We start from the raw sequence: 15,322 nt of genomic DNA, 5'->3' as shown, positions 1-15,322 counted from the left end.
TTATTTGCAAAAATATATGTGTATTACAAATCGTATATCCTTCTGGAGGGAAAAGGGCAAGGTCACCTGGTATCTGCATGCTGCTATATTCAATATAATCTTGCCTGTGTGTTTGTCACTCGCTGCAGATTCCTTGAATTATTGCTTGGATGCTCTCAACTCCCCTTTTCTTTCTCACATGCATCTTGTGGCATCCTGAATGTGAACTAGTCAAGGTTACTTGCTAGAGCCACTGTTCTTTTGTCTTTCAGACTAAGGAAGTTTTATTACCCTTCCCCATCCTTCATGTGCCCTAAGGCCTGACTGGCTGTCCTGCAGTTCACTGGGATATGAGTAATATTGGGATATTTCAAGTAATTAAAGAAGTGAGAACACAACTGTGGTACAGTCTTGCAGTGCCACTGTGGCCACTTTAGTAAAGGCAGACAGGACATTTAGGGTGGTACCACTCATGTAGATTAACTCTGTGGAATATTTATATCTTAGCATTTTATTTGATATCACCGGAATTTAAGAATAAATGTGCAGTCAGTCTTCATTAGGAGGAGGTCATCAGGTTGCTCATTTCTCTTCCAATCTGACAATTTAATTTTCAACTCTTAGAATAAGGGTTTGATTTGGCTTCAGAGACTGCATTTCTGCAGTGAGGCAGGTAAATAGGAACCTTTAGTTCAGTCTTGCATAGGCTATATCCAATTTGCAAACTTGTTAGTCAAAGTTTTCCACCTTCAGAAATATATTTTCTACATGGATCTTTCCCCGCCTGTTGGAAAGTTTTAGTTACACTTGAGTTCATCTCTGCCATTTGCCTAATTTCAGTTGACCTTGTTCTCATAATTATAAAAACAAATGTGTACAGAAGAAATAAAACCTTTTCAAAAGCACACTGGGCAAATTCAACCAAACCATTCAGGACAATTGTTTATGTTCTATTTATTTGCGTATATATTCTAAATGACATTTCTTTTAGAAAGGTTTGCTGTGGAAATCATGCTACTGAGAATTATTTGCACCATTTACTCAGTGTCGTTCCTAATCACCTGAAGCTAACGTGTATACATGTATACTCATGTGAACTAACAACCTGTTGCTTGAAATCCCCAAGGACACCCTGTATACAAATAATGACTTATAGTTAATCTGTGTGTTACCAAGCAAGTCATCAAGCTACTGGTAGTGACAGAACTATATATGCAGTCTCCTACACAGCTCATCCTCTAGGCTGAGCACAAAATTATGCTTGAGTAGGTACAGTAGAATTGAAGTTTTCATCAAGTGAACAGCAGTAGGCATTGATCCTTACATGGTCATTCCTTCCTAGATTTTTCAGTTATGTTTCATGATTAGTTTCAGCCTCGACACATGAAAGAGCCTGAGTAAAAAGAGGCACCACTATGATTCCTGCGTATAGGTATGGGAAGAGAGGTGACACTGGGAATTTATAGTGATTAAAAAATAAACTTCAAAATTGAAGTAGATTTTGAATGTTGAATCCCACTGAAAACATTTGTAAATACAGTCTGACTCCACTGATGTATTTTGTGTTGTCAGTAGCACTGGTTCTACTGCTTTTTTGGCTGGCATGTTTTTCAATTTCGAGAAAAAATTAATTTTTATTAAATTAATTTTGAACATGCTGAATGACCGCTACCTAACATCTTAAAATTGAACTTTGCCTCTGGAAAACAGATTGCTCAAGCAGCACTGTTTTGAGTATGATGTTATGAATAACTAAATCTTGATTTTTGCAGGAAAAAGTAGTGAAAATATTTTCAGTCTGCATTAAGACGGCGATTTAATACAGCCCAGTCTCCCATAGTTACAAATAAATAAATAAATAAAAATATTTGTACTATGTAATGCTCCCTCCTTTCTGGAAGGAGAGTCAAAATTAGTTGTTTAATTTGGAAGTAACAGACAACATTTAATAGTTGATTTTTTTTTCCTAAAAGGAAAAGCCTTATAAATGCCCCTTAGAGAGCACTTACCACTGTGGACAAAAATAGTAAAATTCATAACTTTATTACAAATTCACATAGCTATTAATGATACAGCTTGAGGTTTCACATTTAGAGGATGCAAGAAATAGGTTGCTTCTAGACTAGTAATGATTTGTTTTAGCAACAGATGAGTCCTTTGTGACTGCTTTCTGTAAAATGTGTCTGGAAATACAAGCAACACTGCTTCTGTAGCAAGACAACTCTTTTCTTGCACACAGTTAATCTATTAATTAATCCGATTCCAAGTGTCTGCTCAATTTTTATAGAAAACTACGAAGGTAAAAATTCAGGTTTTGCCACAAACCTCTGCATTCAGGTGTTTGAGGGTTTTTTAGAAATATTTGTGATTTTACTGTTTTAACAGTTTTCAGTCAGTTGAGATGTCTGTGTAATGCCAGTTCTAAAACCTATGTTCATAATCCATGTAATGAAGATGAAATCATGGGGATTTCCCTCTTTTCTCTATCCTTCCTCTTTTGTTGCAATTCCTCGGTGTCAGAATAGTTGGCTTTTACCCAGAACCAACCTTAGGTATAATGCTCTTCTAGGGAAGGGATTATCTTTAATCTTGTTCTTCTTATAATTAAATAATTGAATTTTCTTCAACTACATATTACTTTGCTTTCAAGCAAATAACTTTAAAAATATTCTATGTTGGTTTAAGTAGGAATAATAGTTGTTCAGGACACCTGTATTTTCATTGCTGCTCTTAGTGCTTTCAGCAGTGAATGAATCCGTTCTTCACTGTAAAACAACACAGGGTGCGGCAGCCCAGAGCCACACAAAGAGGTCCATTTGTCTGCTACTGATGAGTATAATTCATCTGCAGTGCTGTGGAAACGCTGTAGTAGTGTTTCATTTTTCCCAGAATTCTAGCAGATAACTCGTGGCTTTTACTGAAAGTGGTGTTGGAATTTTTCTGCAGCACACTGTGGAAAGCTCACCAGCCTGTTCTGAATATGCTGTGTGAAGGTGTTCTTAGGTGACCAGCTCAGTAAATGAAACTACAACAGGTACCTTGGTGTGGATCTGATTATTCCAGCTTTGTTGAGGGCCTCCCTTCATTCAGGAAAATGAAAAACTAGGAGACAGACAACATATTTTTGGTAGCAGTTCATTCCTCTGCAGTAGCTCTGTGTTTCCTAATAAGGAAATTGTGTTGGTCTGGAGCAAGGTGACAGCTCATGCAGCTCCTGACTATGTAAGTATGTATGTGGGGTTGGTAGATCTATGGTTCCTGTGTGTCAGGGGTGGCATGATCATAGAATAGTTTGAGTTGGAAGGAAACCTTACAGGTCATCTAGTCCAATTTCCCTGCCATGGGCAGGGTCATCTTCAACTAGATCATGCTGCTCAGAGCCCTGTCCACCTGATGTTAAATGTCTCCAGGTGGGCATCCTCTACCTCTCTGGATAATGGGTTCCAGTGCCTCACCACCCTCATTGTAAAAAAATTTCATCCTTACAGCTAGTATAAAGTTTAAAACCATTACCTCTTTTCCTATCACAACAAGCCCTGGTAAACAGTACCTCTCCAGCTCTCATGTATTCCCCTCTTTAGTATAAGGTTGTTGTAAGATTTCCCCAGAGCTTTCTCTTCTTCAAGCTGAACAGCCCCAACTCACTCAGCCTTTCTTCATGGGAGAGGTTCTCCAGCCCTCTGATCATCTTTGTGGTCCTCCTCTGGACGTGGTCCAACAAGTCCACATCTTTGCTGTGCTGAGGGCCCCAGAGCTGGGGTTTCACCAGAACAGAGGGGCAGAATCACCTCCTTCAACCTGCTGGCCACACTGCTTTTGATGAAGCCCATGATACAGTTGTTTTTTTGGACTGCAAATGCACATTGCTGGCTCATGTCCAGCCTCTCATCTACCAGCAGCCCCAAGTCCTTCTTGGCAGGGCTGCTCTTCATCTGTTCATTCCCCAGCCTGTATTGATACCATGGGTTGCCCTCACCCAGGTGCAACACCTTGCACTTGGATGTGCATTTGTACAAATTAGCAATAAGAGAAGACCAACTTCCATGGAACATTTTAAGACTGTTCCTCATTCTTTGTGTTACCAGGATTTGAAAAGCAAAGTTTTTATTTTGAAAGTGATTTGTTCTTGATGGGTACATAGGTACTCCAAGCTGCCAAACATCCATTGGTAGATAAATGTTGTCTTCAGAATGTTGTTGTTGTTGTTGTTTTTTGTTCATTTGTTTGTTTTTGTTGGTTTTGTTTGGGGTTTTTTTTGTGTGAAGACTTCTGAATCAATTTATTACAAGGTATTACAATTCCATAATTTTTTCCCAGATTGCTGGAAAAGAAATAGTAGAAGAGGGATCCTGATTATACTATGATAATTTGTAGTGCACAGTTGTTGTTCCCTGATCCCTTCCTTTGTTCAGCCGTGCATGGAACTACATAAATTAAATGCACAACAGTTTTTCTTTCTGTAGCACTCAGTTGCCTTGACTAGCAAATTGGAATACTCCTAGAACACTCTGAAGGGAAACTTTTTGCAAGGGCATGTAGTGTTATGACAAAGGAGAATGGCTTCAAACTGAAGGAAGGTAGGTTTAGATTAGATGTTAGGAAGAAATTCTTTACTGTGAGGGCGGTGAGGCACTGGAACATGTTGCCCAGGGAAGTTGTGGATGCCCTGTCCCTGGGAGTTTTCAAGGCCAGGTTGGATGGGGTTCTGACCAACCTGGTCTAGTGAAAGGTGTCCTTGCCCACAGCAGGGGGGTTGGAACTAGATGATCTTTAAGGTCCTTCCAACCCAAACCATTCTATAATTCTTAAGATGCCAGCAGCTCAGGTGTTATGGAGACTGGTCACTTCAGGTTGATGTTTCCTAGCTAGAATGTGAATAACAGTGGGTTTTCTCTATGCACAGGTTTTTTTTTTTTTGGAAGAATAGATCTTCCTTGCTTTTGCCCAGGAAGTTATCTTACATTTAAAGCAAATGGTAGCAAAGGTCTTAAATACAAGCTCAATAGCTGAAGGCTAGTGAAGTGAGTGTTTGGTGAACTAGAGGCAAGATACCACTACCAGCAGATCAATTAAGTTAATAAAAGAATGCATTTATGTAATGCTTTATTGGCACATATGACAAAAGAAATATCTTTCTCTAGGCATGAAAAAAGTATTGGAGTTGGTAAGTTGTCTTATGCATCTGTCCATAATCACATTGTGAATAAAAATACTTTATGTACACTTGTGCGTTTGCTCTGTGGTAGCTGTTTACCATAGAAAATAAGACAAGCAAGATATTCATGTTATATTTAAATGCTCCAATGTGATTTAGTCTTGCATTGTTTTCATGAATTTTTCTTATATATGTTATTAGGATGAGATCTTGTTGAGCTAAAACTTGTACAGAATGGCTTATTAGTGGCGGTCTAGGAAACCTCCCAGTTACAGTGTAAGCCAGAAGATAAAATTAAGAAAGGTAATTTTCTCTTGTCCAAGTTTAGTGTTGTGTGTTAAGCAGCTACCCGCACTATTAATGCCATTTTATTTTCACAGAGAAAGAGAGATGGAGTGTGGCTCCTTCCATGTCCAGTGTGCATTATTAAAATAACTGTCCTCCCAGTAAAGCAGTCTTTGGTGCTGTGGGAGCAGAGGGACTTTGTGGCAGGACAGGGAAAAGCATCAGTGGGTATCTGTGTTTTCTTCTGGTTTTGTCCAGTCACATCAAGCAGTTAGCCCATTGCAATGCTGCTATTGGTCTGGCTTCTCTGCTGTGACTGACATCCTCTGCAGTGTTGACATCATCTCTCCATCTTCACTGAGATGAAGGGTGGCTTTCTTGGGAGTTCACCTCACCTGCTGAATGAGCTTCTGAATGCCTTATGGAACAGTTCATCAAGCCTTTTTTCTTTTTCTGAAATATCTTCTAAACCAATAGTTATGCTTGTATGGTGGAACTTCTGGACAGCAGAGAATGATTTTGGAAAGATATTATCCATGTATTACTTGTGAACTTGCTGAGAGTTTACTTGATCCCACTGAATCTTTAATGAAGACATTAAACATTTTGGACTAAGTGTTGATCCTGGAGGGATGCTAGTAGTCACTGGCCTCTAGCTGGACCTGCCACAGCTTAAGAGAGTAACTTGAGTCCAGCAGTCCAGATAGTTCTGCACCCATCTAATGATCCATTTCTCCAGTCTGTATCTCAGTCTGTAAGTTGGGCAAGATTTTTCTTGTTGATTCCTCACATTCTTGTCCTTCCAGTGGCTGAAAGTGGTTTCCAGGAGGATTTTCTCCATCTTTTTCCTCGGGACTGAAATGAGACTGATGGGAATCTTGTTCCATGAATCTTACTTCTTGAAGATGGGTGTGATGTTTATCTTTCTGAATAACCTTCCCTGAAGGTTTTGAAGATGATAGAGAACTGTCTTTCACTGATGCTGCCAGCTCCTTCAATACCCCTGTTTGCATCTGGTGTCCCTGTGGATGAAGTGCCACCTAACTCAACACTTCTGTCTTGTGAGTACTGACTCACTGCCACAGACACTGTGAGGAATGCTTGATTACCTTGGAGGCCTGAGGAAGCAAGATCTTATTGTGAAAACAGAGGCTAAAACAAGATTGACCACATAAGCCATGGGGTCTCTTGCCACATTGAACAGTGGGCTCACATTTTCCCTAGTCTTCCTTTTACATCCTGTCTGGTTTTAGAAGCGTTTTTTTTTATCAATCCCTTCATGTAATATTAGTTGCTTCCTATGAGTGCAAGGAATTTCCATTCATGAGGATTATGAAGTTTCCACTAACAGTTAAATTTAAGATATATTTTTTTTAAATTGAATTTTAAGCAAAATGGAAATCCAATGTGGATATGTAGCAGCATAGAATATCTTAAGTTGGAAGGGGGATCTTTAAGGATTGTCAGGTGCAACTCCATACACTCCTCATAGGACTACCTAAAACTAAACTATATTACTAAGAGCATCATCCAGACTCTGCTTGAACTCTGTCAGGCTTGGTGCCATGACCACCTCCCCGGGGAGTCTGTTGGAGTGCCTGACCAACCAGTAAAGAACCTTTTCCTGATGTCCAGTCTGAACTTCTTCTGATACAACCTCATTCAATTTTCTTCTGTCCTGTTGCTGCTCACTAGAGAGAGATCAGCAGCTCCCCCTCTGCTGCCTCCCTTGACGAAGTTGTAGGCTGCAGTGGAGTCACTCCTCAGCCTTTTCTTCTCCAAACTGAACAAGCCAAGTGGTGTCAAACTGCTCCTTGTAATTCTTGCCCTTGAGGCCTTTCACGACCCTAGTCTCCCTTCTCTGGGCACACTAATAGCAATGACCTTCTGGTACTGAGGTGCCCACAGCTGCACATGGGATTTAAGGTGAGGCTGCACTTGTGCAGAGTAGCCTGAGACAGTCACCTCCCTCGACATGTTTCTCAGTACAACGTATTCTGCAATTGCTGTATTATTTGTACCCTGGTATTAAACTGTGAAACTAACTGTTTTCTCTTGGCCATCTTTCTAATCCTTATCCAGTAGCATGTACCCTAATCCACACATTTTTTAAAACACTTAAATCTTTGTGAGCAAGCACAACTAACTCTACTTTTACACATCCTATTACTGTCACCTCTGGCCTCATCAAAGATAAACTGTGAGATTAGGTATACCTCTGCTCTACTCAAATATAGTCAAGCAAAATCTTTGACAGAACAGCAAAGCTGTAATTAGAATTTCATGCTTTGCATACTGGTGAATTCAGAGTGTGATTACATGGCTCTAAATTGATTGTTTAAAGACCAATCATCTCATCTTGCTTTGCTGACACCAGCACTCATGTCTTATTCCACCAGTTTGTCTGATCCCACTGAGCTGTTGATTTGTAGAAGGGACTGAGGAGAAGAATTAATATTCCTGGGTCTTGTCACTGAAGTGATTCATTATGAGAGCAGCCAAGTACCAGCTGCAGGTGTTCTTGGGTGCCTGGCTTAAGCATGACCTGCAGCCATGTCCTCCCATCTGTTGAGGTGTACTCCTCTTGACACCTCTAAGCTAGCAGGGAACTTATAGTGCAGGTAGGAGGAAACAAGTAAAGTGCACATAGCAGGCTGTACAGGAGGGCTGCCGTGTTGTTGATGAACTTGCATTTTTGCTGCAGCAGTAGTGTCTTTCTGTGATACGCTCATTCCCACCTTTTCCTTCTTTGATGTAGCCTTGACTTAGTACAGCCACATACAGAGAGGCACATATTGCCAGTATGATAGTAGCAATGTGAACTGGAATTCTGTCTTACTGATTACACATTAAAATTTTGTATCTATAGTTGCTGTTTTTCATGGGGTTTATAATGAAATAACAGGCTGCTGCAGGATTCAATACAACAAAACTTTTAGGGCTCAAGGTTTGGTATGTCCAGATTTTGTTTTCTAAAAGCTGTATGGGATTTACTTTCTTTTTGTGTGTAACTAGATTTGCCAAATCAGACATCTCATGGTAGTAATGCTGTTCATCCCATCCCTGTAAATCTTTCTGTAAACTCTCGTCCTGTTTTGAAACACAGTTTGTACTATTAAGACTGTTAATGGTCCAAGTACTTGCCCAGAAACTGATATATCTTAGAAGTCTATAGCCTTTTTTAAAATGTCAGCTTTCTAAGAATGTCTGTGTATAATGATGAATATATAAATATTCCCAAACTGTAATGTTTCTGAATTTTAAAAAGAAAATTTATGCAGTAGTTAAACCTCAGTTTATTTTAGTGACTCAGACTTTTATGCTCCAGGGAGAAAATGGTAGCTTCCAACCCTAGGAGAAAGAACTTTTGGCAGAATTTTTTGTTTCTTTGCTTTTAATTTCAGGGCAGGGCAAACCCTGATCCTCCTGATTTTATTTCTGTTCCATATGGATATGTATCTTTTTGTCATATGAACAAAAGTATTTTGGGCAATAAAATATCTGCTTTAACTCTGAAATTAATGGATTCATTTATGTTTGCTTTTTCTGAAAGATGGTTTGATTTTATGCAAATGGTATGTTCTATTAAGTTTGTGGGATTAAAAAACATTACAGAATTCAATTTAAAGAACAATACTATTTAACCACCCATTTGACATCATCTATGGGAGTAAATAATGACACATTCATTTTCTCTGCTTTTGCGCAGGTTTATGGTATGTACATGTGGCTACAAATTTTCCTTGTGGCTGATCTTTGTTAGCTTGTGCCTTCTCCTGCATTCAGCTGGGCTGAATGCAACCAAAGCCCTTGGCAAGTTGAGGCTAAAAAGTATTCATCAGGCCAAAGGATCACTTATTGTGACTTAAAATAGCTAGCAGCTGTCAACATTACCATGATTACAAGAAGCAGTGTCCATTCCTTTTGGACAGATGATTTTTCAGAGTTTTGGCTCTTGACAGGTTCTGGTTTAGGTGTCTGAGAAATTGAAATGAAGAATTGGAGAAAACACTTGTTATTTGCTCTGTGTGGGATCTTATGTCCCAAAATGTTAGAATACATAACTTTTTTTTTTTTTTAAATTTTAATACATGAACCTACGGTCAAGGAAGAAAAACAACTTTATTGCCTTCTTCCTCTGCCTTTGCATTCTAGCTGCATTGTTGAAAACAGTCTGGTAAAAGTAAATTTTATTACCTAGGCATGTCCCTCAATATTCTCTAGGCTACCATACAATCTTCTGAACAAAGTTCTCTGCAAAAAGATTAATTTGGGGCAGTGTTTAATTTTTTTTTTTAATTGAAATCCAGTCTTCAAAAAATTGGAGGCAGTAAAATATCATCCTAACTTAGAGAGGTAAAATGTGAAGTATACATATCTACATCCTAGATTTCCCAGTTTTGCAATTCCCAATTTTTTAATTAGTGTAATATGCATGAGGCGTGCAATGGGTCAGCTCATTCCTGACCCCTGAGTCAGACAAGGATAATCACACAGGACATCCACAAAACCAGTGTGACTTTGTACATGGGAACCTGTGGGAAGAGAGGGGTGTTTTCTTGCAGGTGCAGAGCTCTGCATCTTCTCTTCAGCTTTGCAGGGCTTGTCAGACAGCAGCTAAGATGTCTCTGGCCTTTAGTGCTTTGAAACAATGGATAAATGAATAGCTGTGCTAGTAATCAGAGAAATCCAGGCACATCAACACTGGAGCACAAGACAAGATTTTAGCCGAGTTTCCCTCAGATGGAAGGAATAATCTTTACATGTCTGATAACTGCTCTGTGATGGCTGATTTATCTGTGGTTTCTGGAAGTGATCTGTTTGTACCTAAGAGTCTTTCAAATCAAGAGAGGGAGCTAGATTCTTTTTATAGCAAAATTGCTGCTTGCTTAGCAGGCATACAGGTTATTTACTGTACTCTAGATAACACAGAAGCTGAAATTAGAGACATACTGCTTTTATTTAAAGCCTCAGGCTGTTTTTTACAGTGTATCTTTGTGGTGAGTTAACCTTGGCTAAGGGCTGAACTCCCAACCAGATGCTTGGTCATTCACTGTGCCTCCTCAATAGGGCCAGGGGAGATAACAGGATGGGAAAGCTCATAGGTTAGGATACAGATGAGAGATTGCTTACCAGTTAATGTCATGGGCAAAACAAACTCTGCTTGGGGAAAATTAATTAACAGTGTGGTTTCATTAACCCATCCCATACCGAGAAGAAACATAGATACTGTTTGTTGGACTGAGAAGAAACATAGATACTGTTTGTTGGACTTCTATTCTTCTACCAGATTTGTTAGTTCTTAGGCAGGTGAGACTCTCTCTGTTCTTGTTGTTAATGTTTGATTGACGTGCTTTTTGTCTTGCAACAGATCATGGTAATGTCAGATGGAACATCATTCTCTTCAGGACAGAGCCTTCATCTCCCCAGCCTTCCTAGTAACTCCCTGTCTTTTTCTGAAGCGAAGAAGAAGTCATCTCATGGGCCAAAGGTGAATCTTATTTTGCTAGAAGACACTTCAGCTAGTGGTGCTTTTCCTGGAAATTACCTTGAGAGGGGAAAAAAGATTTCTAGTTATTTTTGCAATCTTTCCAATGATAGCAGGTCTTGACATTTCTTTGCTGTGCACTTACTGTATGCCACATCAAAATACTGCAGGACAAGAGTGGCTGTGGAACAAGTGCCAATGAAAGTTTTCTGGTTTTTGTACTTGTGCAGTTGTTTTCCTCCTTTTCCAAAAGGAATTGTAATGGTCTGTTGTAGTATTAGGCGATTCTGGTAGATTAAGTGTGATCTGCAGAAATGTAAATATGAGATAATAGTATAATAATAATCTCTTTTATTAATCTCTTTTATAGATAATTGTGTAGAGTGAAACTTGAAGTTGTATTCTTTAGGATTATTAATTTTTTTAAATTTCAGGGGTTAATTCTTTACTAGATTTTTCAAAGACAGCAGCGTGTCATCAGTCTGTAGGAAATCAAATTGAATCCCCAACCCTAGAATGTGGTAAAAAGGTATAATCCCAGGAACCTTCTGAGTAATACAAATGGACCTTTCCAAAACAGCAGAAAATTTCTTCAGTTTGACAACATTAATTGGGAAATATGGGAAAATAAAGAGCAATGTGTTGTTTATTCAAGTGAGAAATGCAACACAGTGGACTGCTTCGGAAGTGAATGAACATATAAGCCTTTTCTCCATTCTGTTAAATTGTTTGGGGTTTTATTTTCTTTCATAGCGTCTTTTCAATTTGAAATATCTTACTTAATCTTGCAGCGCATGTACTGCAAGGGGCAATACCCATTTTTATTAATAACTTTCATGTTCAGTGTCTTTGCCAAATCTCATACCATGCAAGAATTGTCAGGTAATGAACTAGGCGTATGCCTAAGACAGAATAGTGAGGATACATAGTAAGTAAGCACAAGCGAAAAGTGTTTTCTGGCATCTCTCTGCCTGGTTTGTATTATATTTCAGTGCCTCGCAATCTCTAATTTTGGTGGCTGTGCACCATTTAAAGCATGTATGGAAGTATGGTTGTGTTCCTAAGGAGAAACTGAAGTCTAATATGAGGGTTAGACTGAAGGTGCTTCCTTTGGCATGCTAAAATGACTCCTTAATTCCTCAAAGGAAGGCACCTGGCTACACCAGGTGTGGAAGCAAGGTGCTGTTGGTTAGACTAGGATGTATCTTCATCTCATTGGATACCAAAGATGAGGTACTTCAACACTTTACCATCTATAATGGGGGTTCTTGTGAGGTTGTGTAGGTAGCTCTCTAGAGTTCAGTTTCAAATGACTTCTTAAGATTCAGTTGATTTTTTGTTTATTTTAATGGAGATGGTATTAGTGAGCTGCAGTATTTTGATTCTTAAAAAAATCTCTAATCTTGAAAATAGAGAGGACAGGCAGAAATATAAGAAAACTTATTGTATGCATTTTTTCAGAATTTAAAAATAGCTGCAAACTAGCTACAAATACTTCTGTTGCTTCTAAATCAGTTATATTACTGTGTCTGTTCATATTTATGTGAATACTACATGCACAGAATACAGAGAAGCCACTTGATTAGGGTTTTTTTGGGAATGTCTTTTGGAATGAGCTGTACTGTCAGTGCAGTGAAGTGAGATTCATTTTTATAATCATGGCTAGGCTTCGCGAACGAAGATTTGGGAAGGCTCTATCCACATTTGCTACAGGCACGCTGGTGGCTTATGAGGCCAATACGTGACAGACATATCCGATTGCAAAAGGCACAGCAGAAAGATTCCTTAGATGGTGTATTCTGCAAGACATGGTTCTTTCTGCGTTCATTTTTATAAACAAAGAAAACAAAAGCTCTTATTCCTGCTTGTGACCAGAAGAAACATAAGTTGTTTCATGATCCCCCTTTTGGATTTTTCTGTCTAATCAGAGAGCTTTGTAGTTCTCCATCTTCTTCTAATTTTTCTGATGTCATTGTTGTGTCATAACAATTTGGTGGCTTGGGCTAAACTGAAGTGTGGAAAGCTTTGTAAACATGTGAGCAGCAGGTAAATTAATCTCCTACCCTGCAGTATTTGTGGAGGCTTTCAGAATGTTTTCCTTTTTTTTTTTTTTCCAAATCAGTTTGTGTTGTTCTTCAATAATAAACACATTTGTATTCAATAGGAACCTGAATTTCCTTGATCAAGGAATTACTTTTAGATATCTTCCTCCTCTTTTCCTCTGAAGAGCAGTAGGCATATATGACACTAGTTGTAGTCCATTGACTTAAGATGGACGGATTATTTCAATAAACATAATTTTTTTTAATTAGAAATGAAAATAAGGCACACTATTATGGTCACTACTACTAAATTTGTAGTTTAAACTCAGAGTACAGTACACTGACAAGGCCATGCCAATGTGCTCAATTTAATGACTTCATAAAATTTAATGAACCGCCCCTGACCCTCTGCCTTCTCCCCCCCACCCTGCCTCTCCCAAGTGCTCCATTTGCTAATTAGGTTCCTAATGTCTGTTAGTAGATGAGGAGGTTTGCAGTGGTTTCCAGACATTACTGCTTATTCAAACTCATGTTAAACCAAATTGGGAATTACATTTTGTGAGGTAAAATCAAAATCCAACCCTGCAACATATACAGAGTTCAACACCATTTTTTTGCCCTGTAGTTACAGAATTGTTTTAATTTGCAAATGTGTTACCTATTGAGCAGCATTCATGTGTCTCTCAGATTTACAGGACAATGTATTCTGTGATTTAAACTTAATATCTTGAACTCATTAAGAAATACAACAAACATGACAAACTGGGTCGGTCCCCTTTGCCCAGACTAGTTTATCATATGAATTCACTTATTCACTGCTCAAGTCATAAAGTTTCATAATTTCTAACCTGTAACTCTTAATCCATGCACTTGTGATACATAAAAAAATGAAATCAGTTACCTAGCTGAGAGTGAGAGTGCTTCTCCTTCCTCATCTGTCACATTGCAGGCATCCCCTATATCACAGTGGGAAGCATGAAAGTCTGAGCAGTACAGCTGGTAACGAATCAATTTCAAAAACTGTTTGTTTTTTTTTTGTAAGCCAATGTTTGATGTCTTCCAGATTGGATGTTTGGCTTATGTAATTTCTATGAGTTAGTAGATTCTGATGAAACTGCCAAAGATGATGGTTGTAGGAGACAGCGATTTCCAGGTATCATGGCAGCATAATGGCTCTTTAGCTTTTTCTGGCCATCTGTCCTGCCTACAATATGCAGTCTGCTCCCAGAATGCATCTCAGGCCTTAGCATGAACTGTGTTGGCCAGAATCTGAGCAGGAGCTGAGTATAACAGTCTCAGTAGCACGATTTTTCTCTGCTGGTAAAACTTAAGATTTTCATCATGCTTTCTAAAATACTTATTTTTAAAGCTATGTTAGCCCCTTTCATAGAGCAGTGCTATATGTCTTAAAGTACTGTATGTACTTAGTGTTACTTGGCTTAAGAAAGGAAAATATGTGCAGATATTTTAACATGCATATGATCCTCTGTATTATTCTTTTGGTGTTTGATATGCGAGGCATCAAAGTAATATTCACTTGGGTTGCTTCAGTATTTGATGAATACCTAAATGTAAACTGTGGTATGCAAATATATTACCTGTCAAAACCCTACCATCTCAATTTTTTACATGAACTTGAGAACAGACTGTTTTATTTGTTCCTCTTAGTAGAAATACTTAACTTACTTCTTGCAGCACAGCTTAAGGTGGGAAGGAAAGGAAACATTTAAACACTGTTAGATTTTGATAAATAAGAAAATGGTTTGAAAGTACATTCTGATTTTCAGCAAGATCTATGCTGTACACGATATGAAAAATTAGCCACTTTTCATCCCCACCAGCCTTCCACATCCATTATTAGGTTTGAAATAATTTACCATTGAGTATAATTTGACTTTTTTTCTGTCTTCAAATTTTATGTTCCTTCTGCTGTTTCCTTTATGTCATTATTTGCTTCTGTTTGGGTAATTGCAGAAATTTAGGAAATAAGAAAATGTGCTTTTTTTTACTTAGAGAATGAATGCAGATGTAAATTCAATGGGATGGCCGTCTTAATGAAAGGGTAACTCTGAGAGACCATGTAAGAATAGTGTATAAATGTCTGTATCATAAGTACATCAAATATTTCTACTATGATTTCTATGAAAACATCAGCTTCCATGTTGCAGAAGGGGAAAGAAGTCCAGTTGTAAAATTGAGAAGACTAGATCTCAAGTTCCTGTTGATTTTAATACTACTCTGCCCCAGGGCCGTGCTCTCATCTCCTGGAAAACCTCTAAAATGAGACTGTCCTTTGAAGCAATTTAAAATAACATGTTAAGGAGAGGAGTAAGAAAAATAAGGACTCCATCTAGTTTAGTAATGGCACGTGTT

At 38.5% G+C, this 15,322-nt stretch overlaps 1 protein-coding gene across 2 annotated transcripts in view; it reads left to right on the top strand.

Moving 5' to 3' along the window:
* The window catches only part of MLLT3 (MLLT3 super elongation complex subunit), a 118,850-nt gene that overhangs the window by 64,319 nt on the left and 39,209 nt on the right, over nucleotides 1-15,322 (top strand). For both annotated transcript variants that reach the window (XM_064642822.1, XM_064642821.1), the window contains one exon: nucleotides 10,791-10,910. In XM_064642822.1, the coding sequence (XP_064498892.1) occupies nucleotides 10,791-10,910 (120 nt within the window). The remainder of the gene's footprint in view (nucleotides 1-10,790; nucleotides 10,911-15,322) is intronic.

The sequence above is a fragment of the Pseudopipra pipra genome, chromosome Z, assembly GCF_036250125.1.
Source record: "Pseudopipra pipra isolate bDixPip1 chromosome Z, bDixPip1.hap1, whole genome shotgun sequence".
Classification (NCBI taxonomy): domain Eukaryota; kingdom Metazoa; phylum Chordata; class Aves; order Passeriformes; family Pipridae; genus Pseudopipra; species Pseudopipra pipra.
Note: the sequence above shows the minus strand (reverse complement) of the source record. Positions and strands in the feature narration are given on the sequence as shown.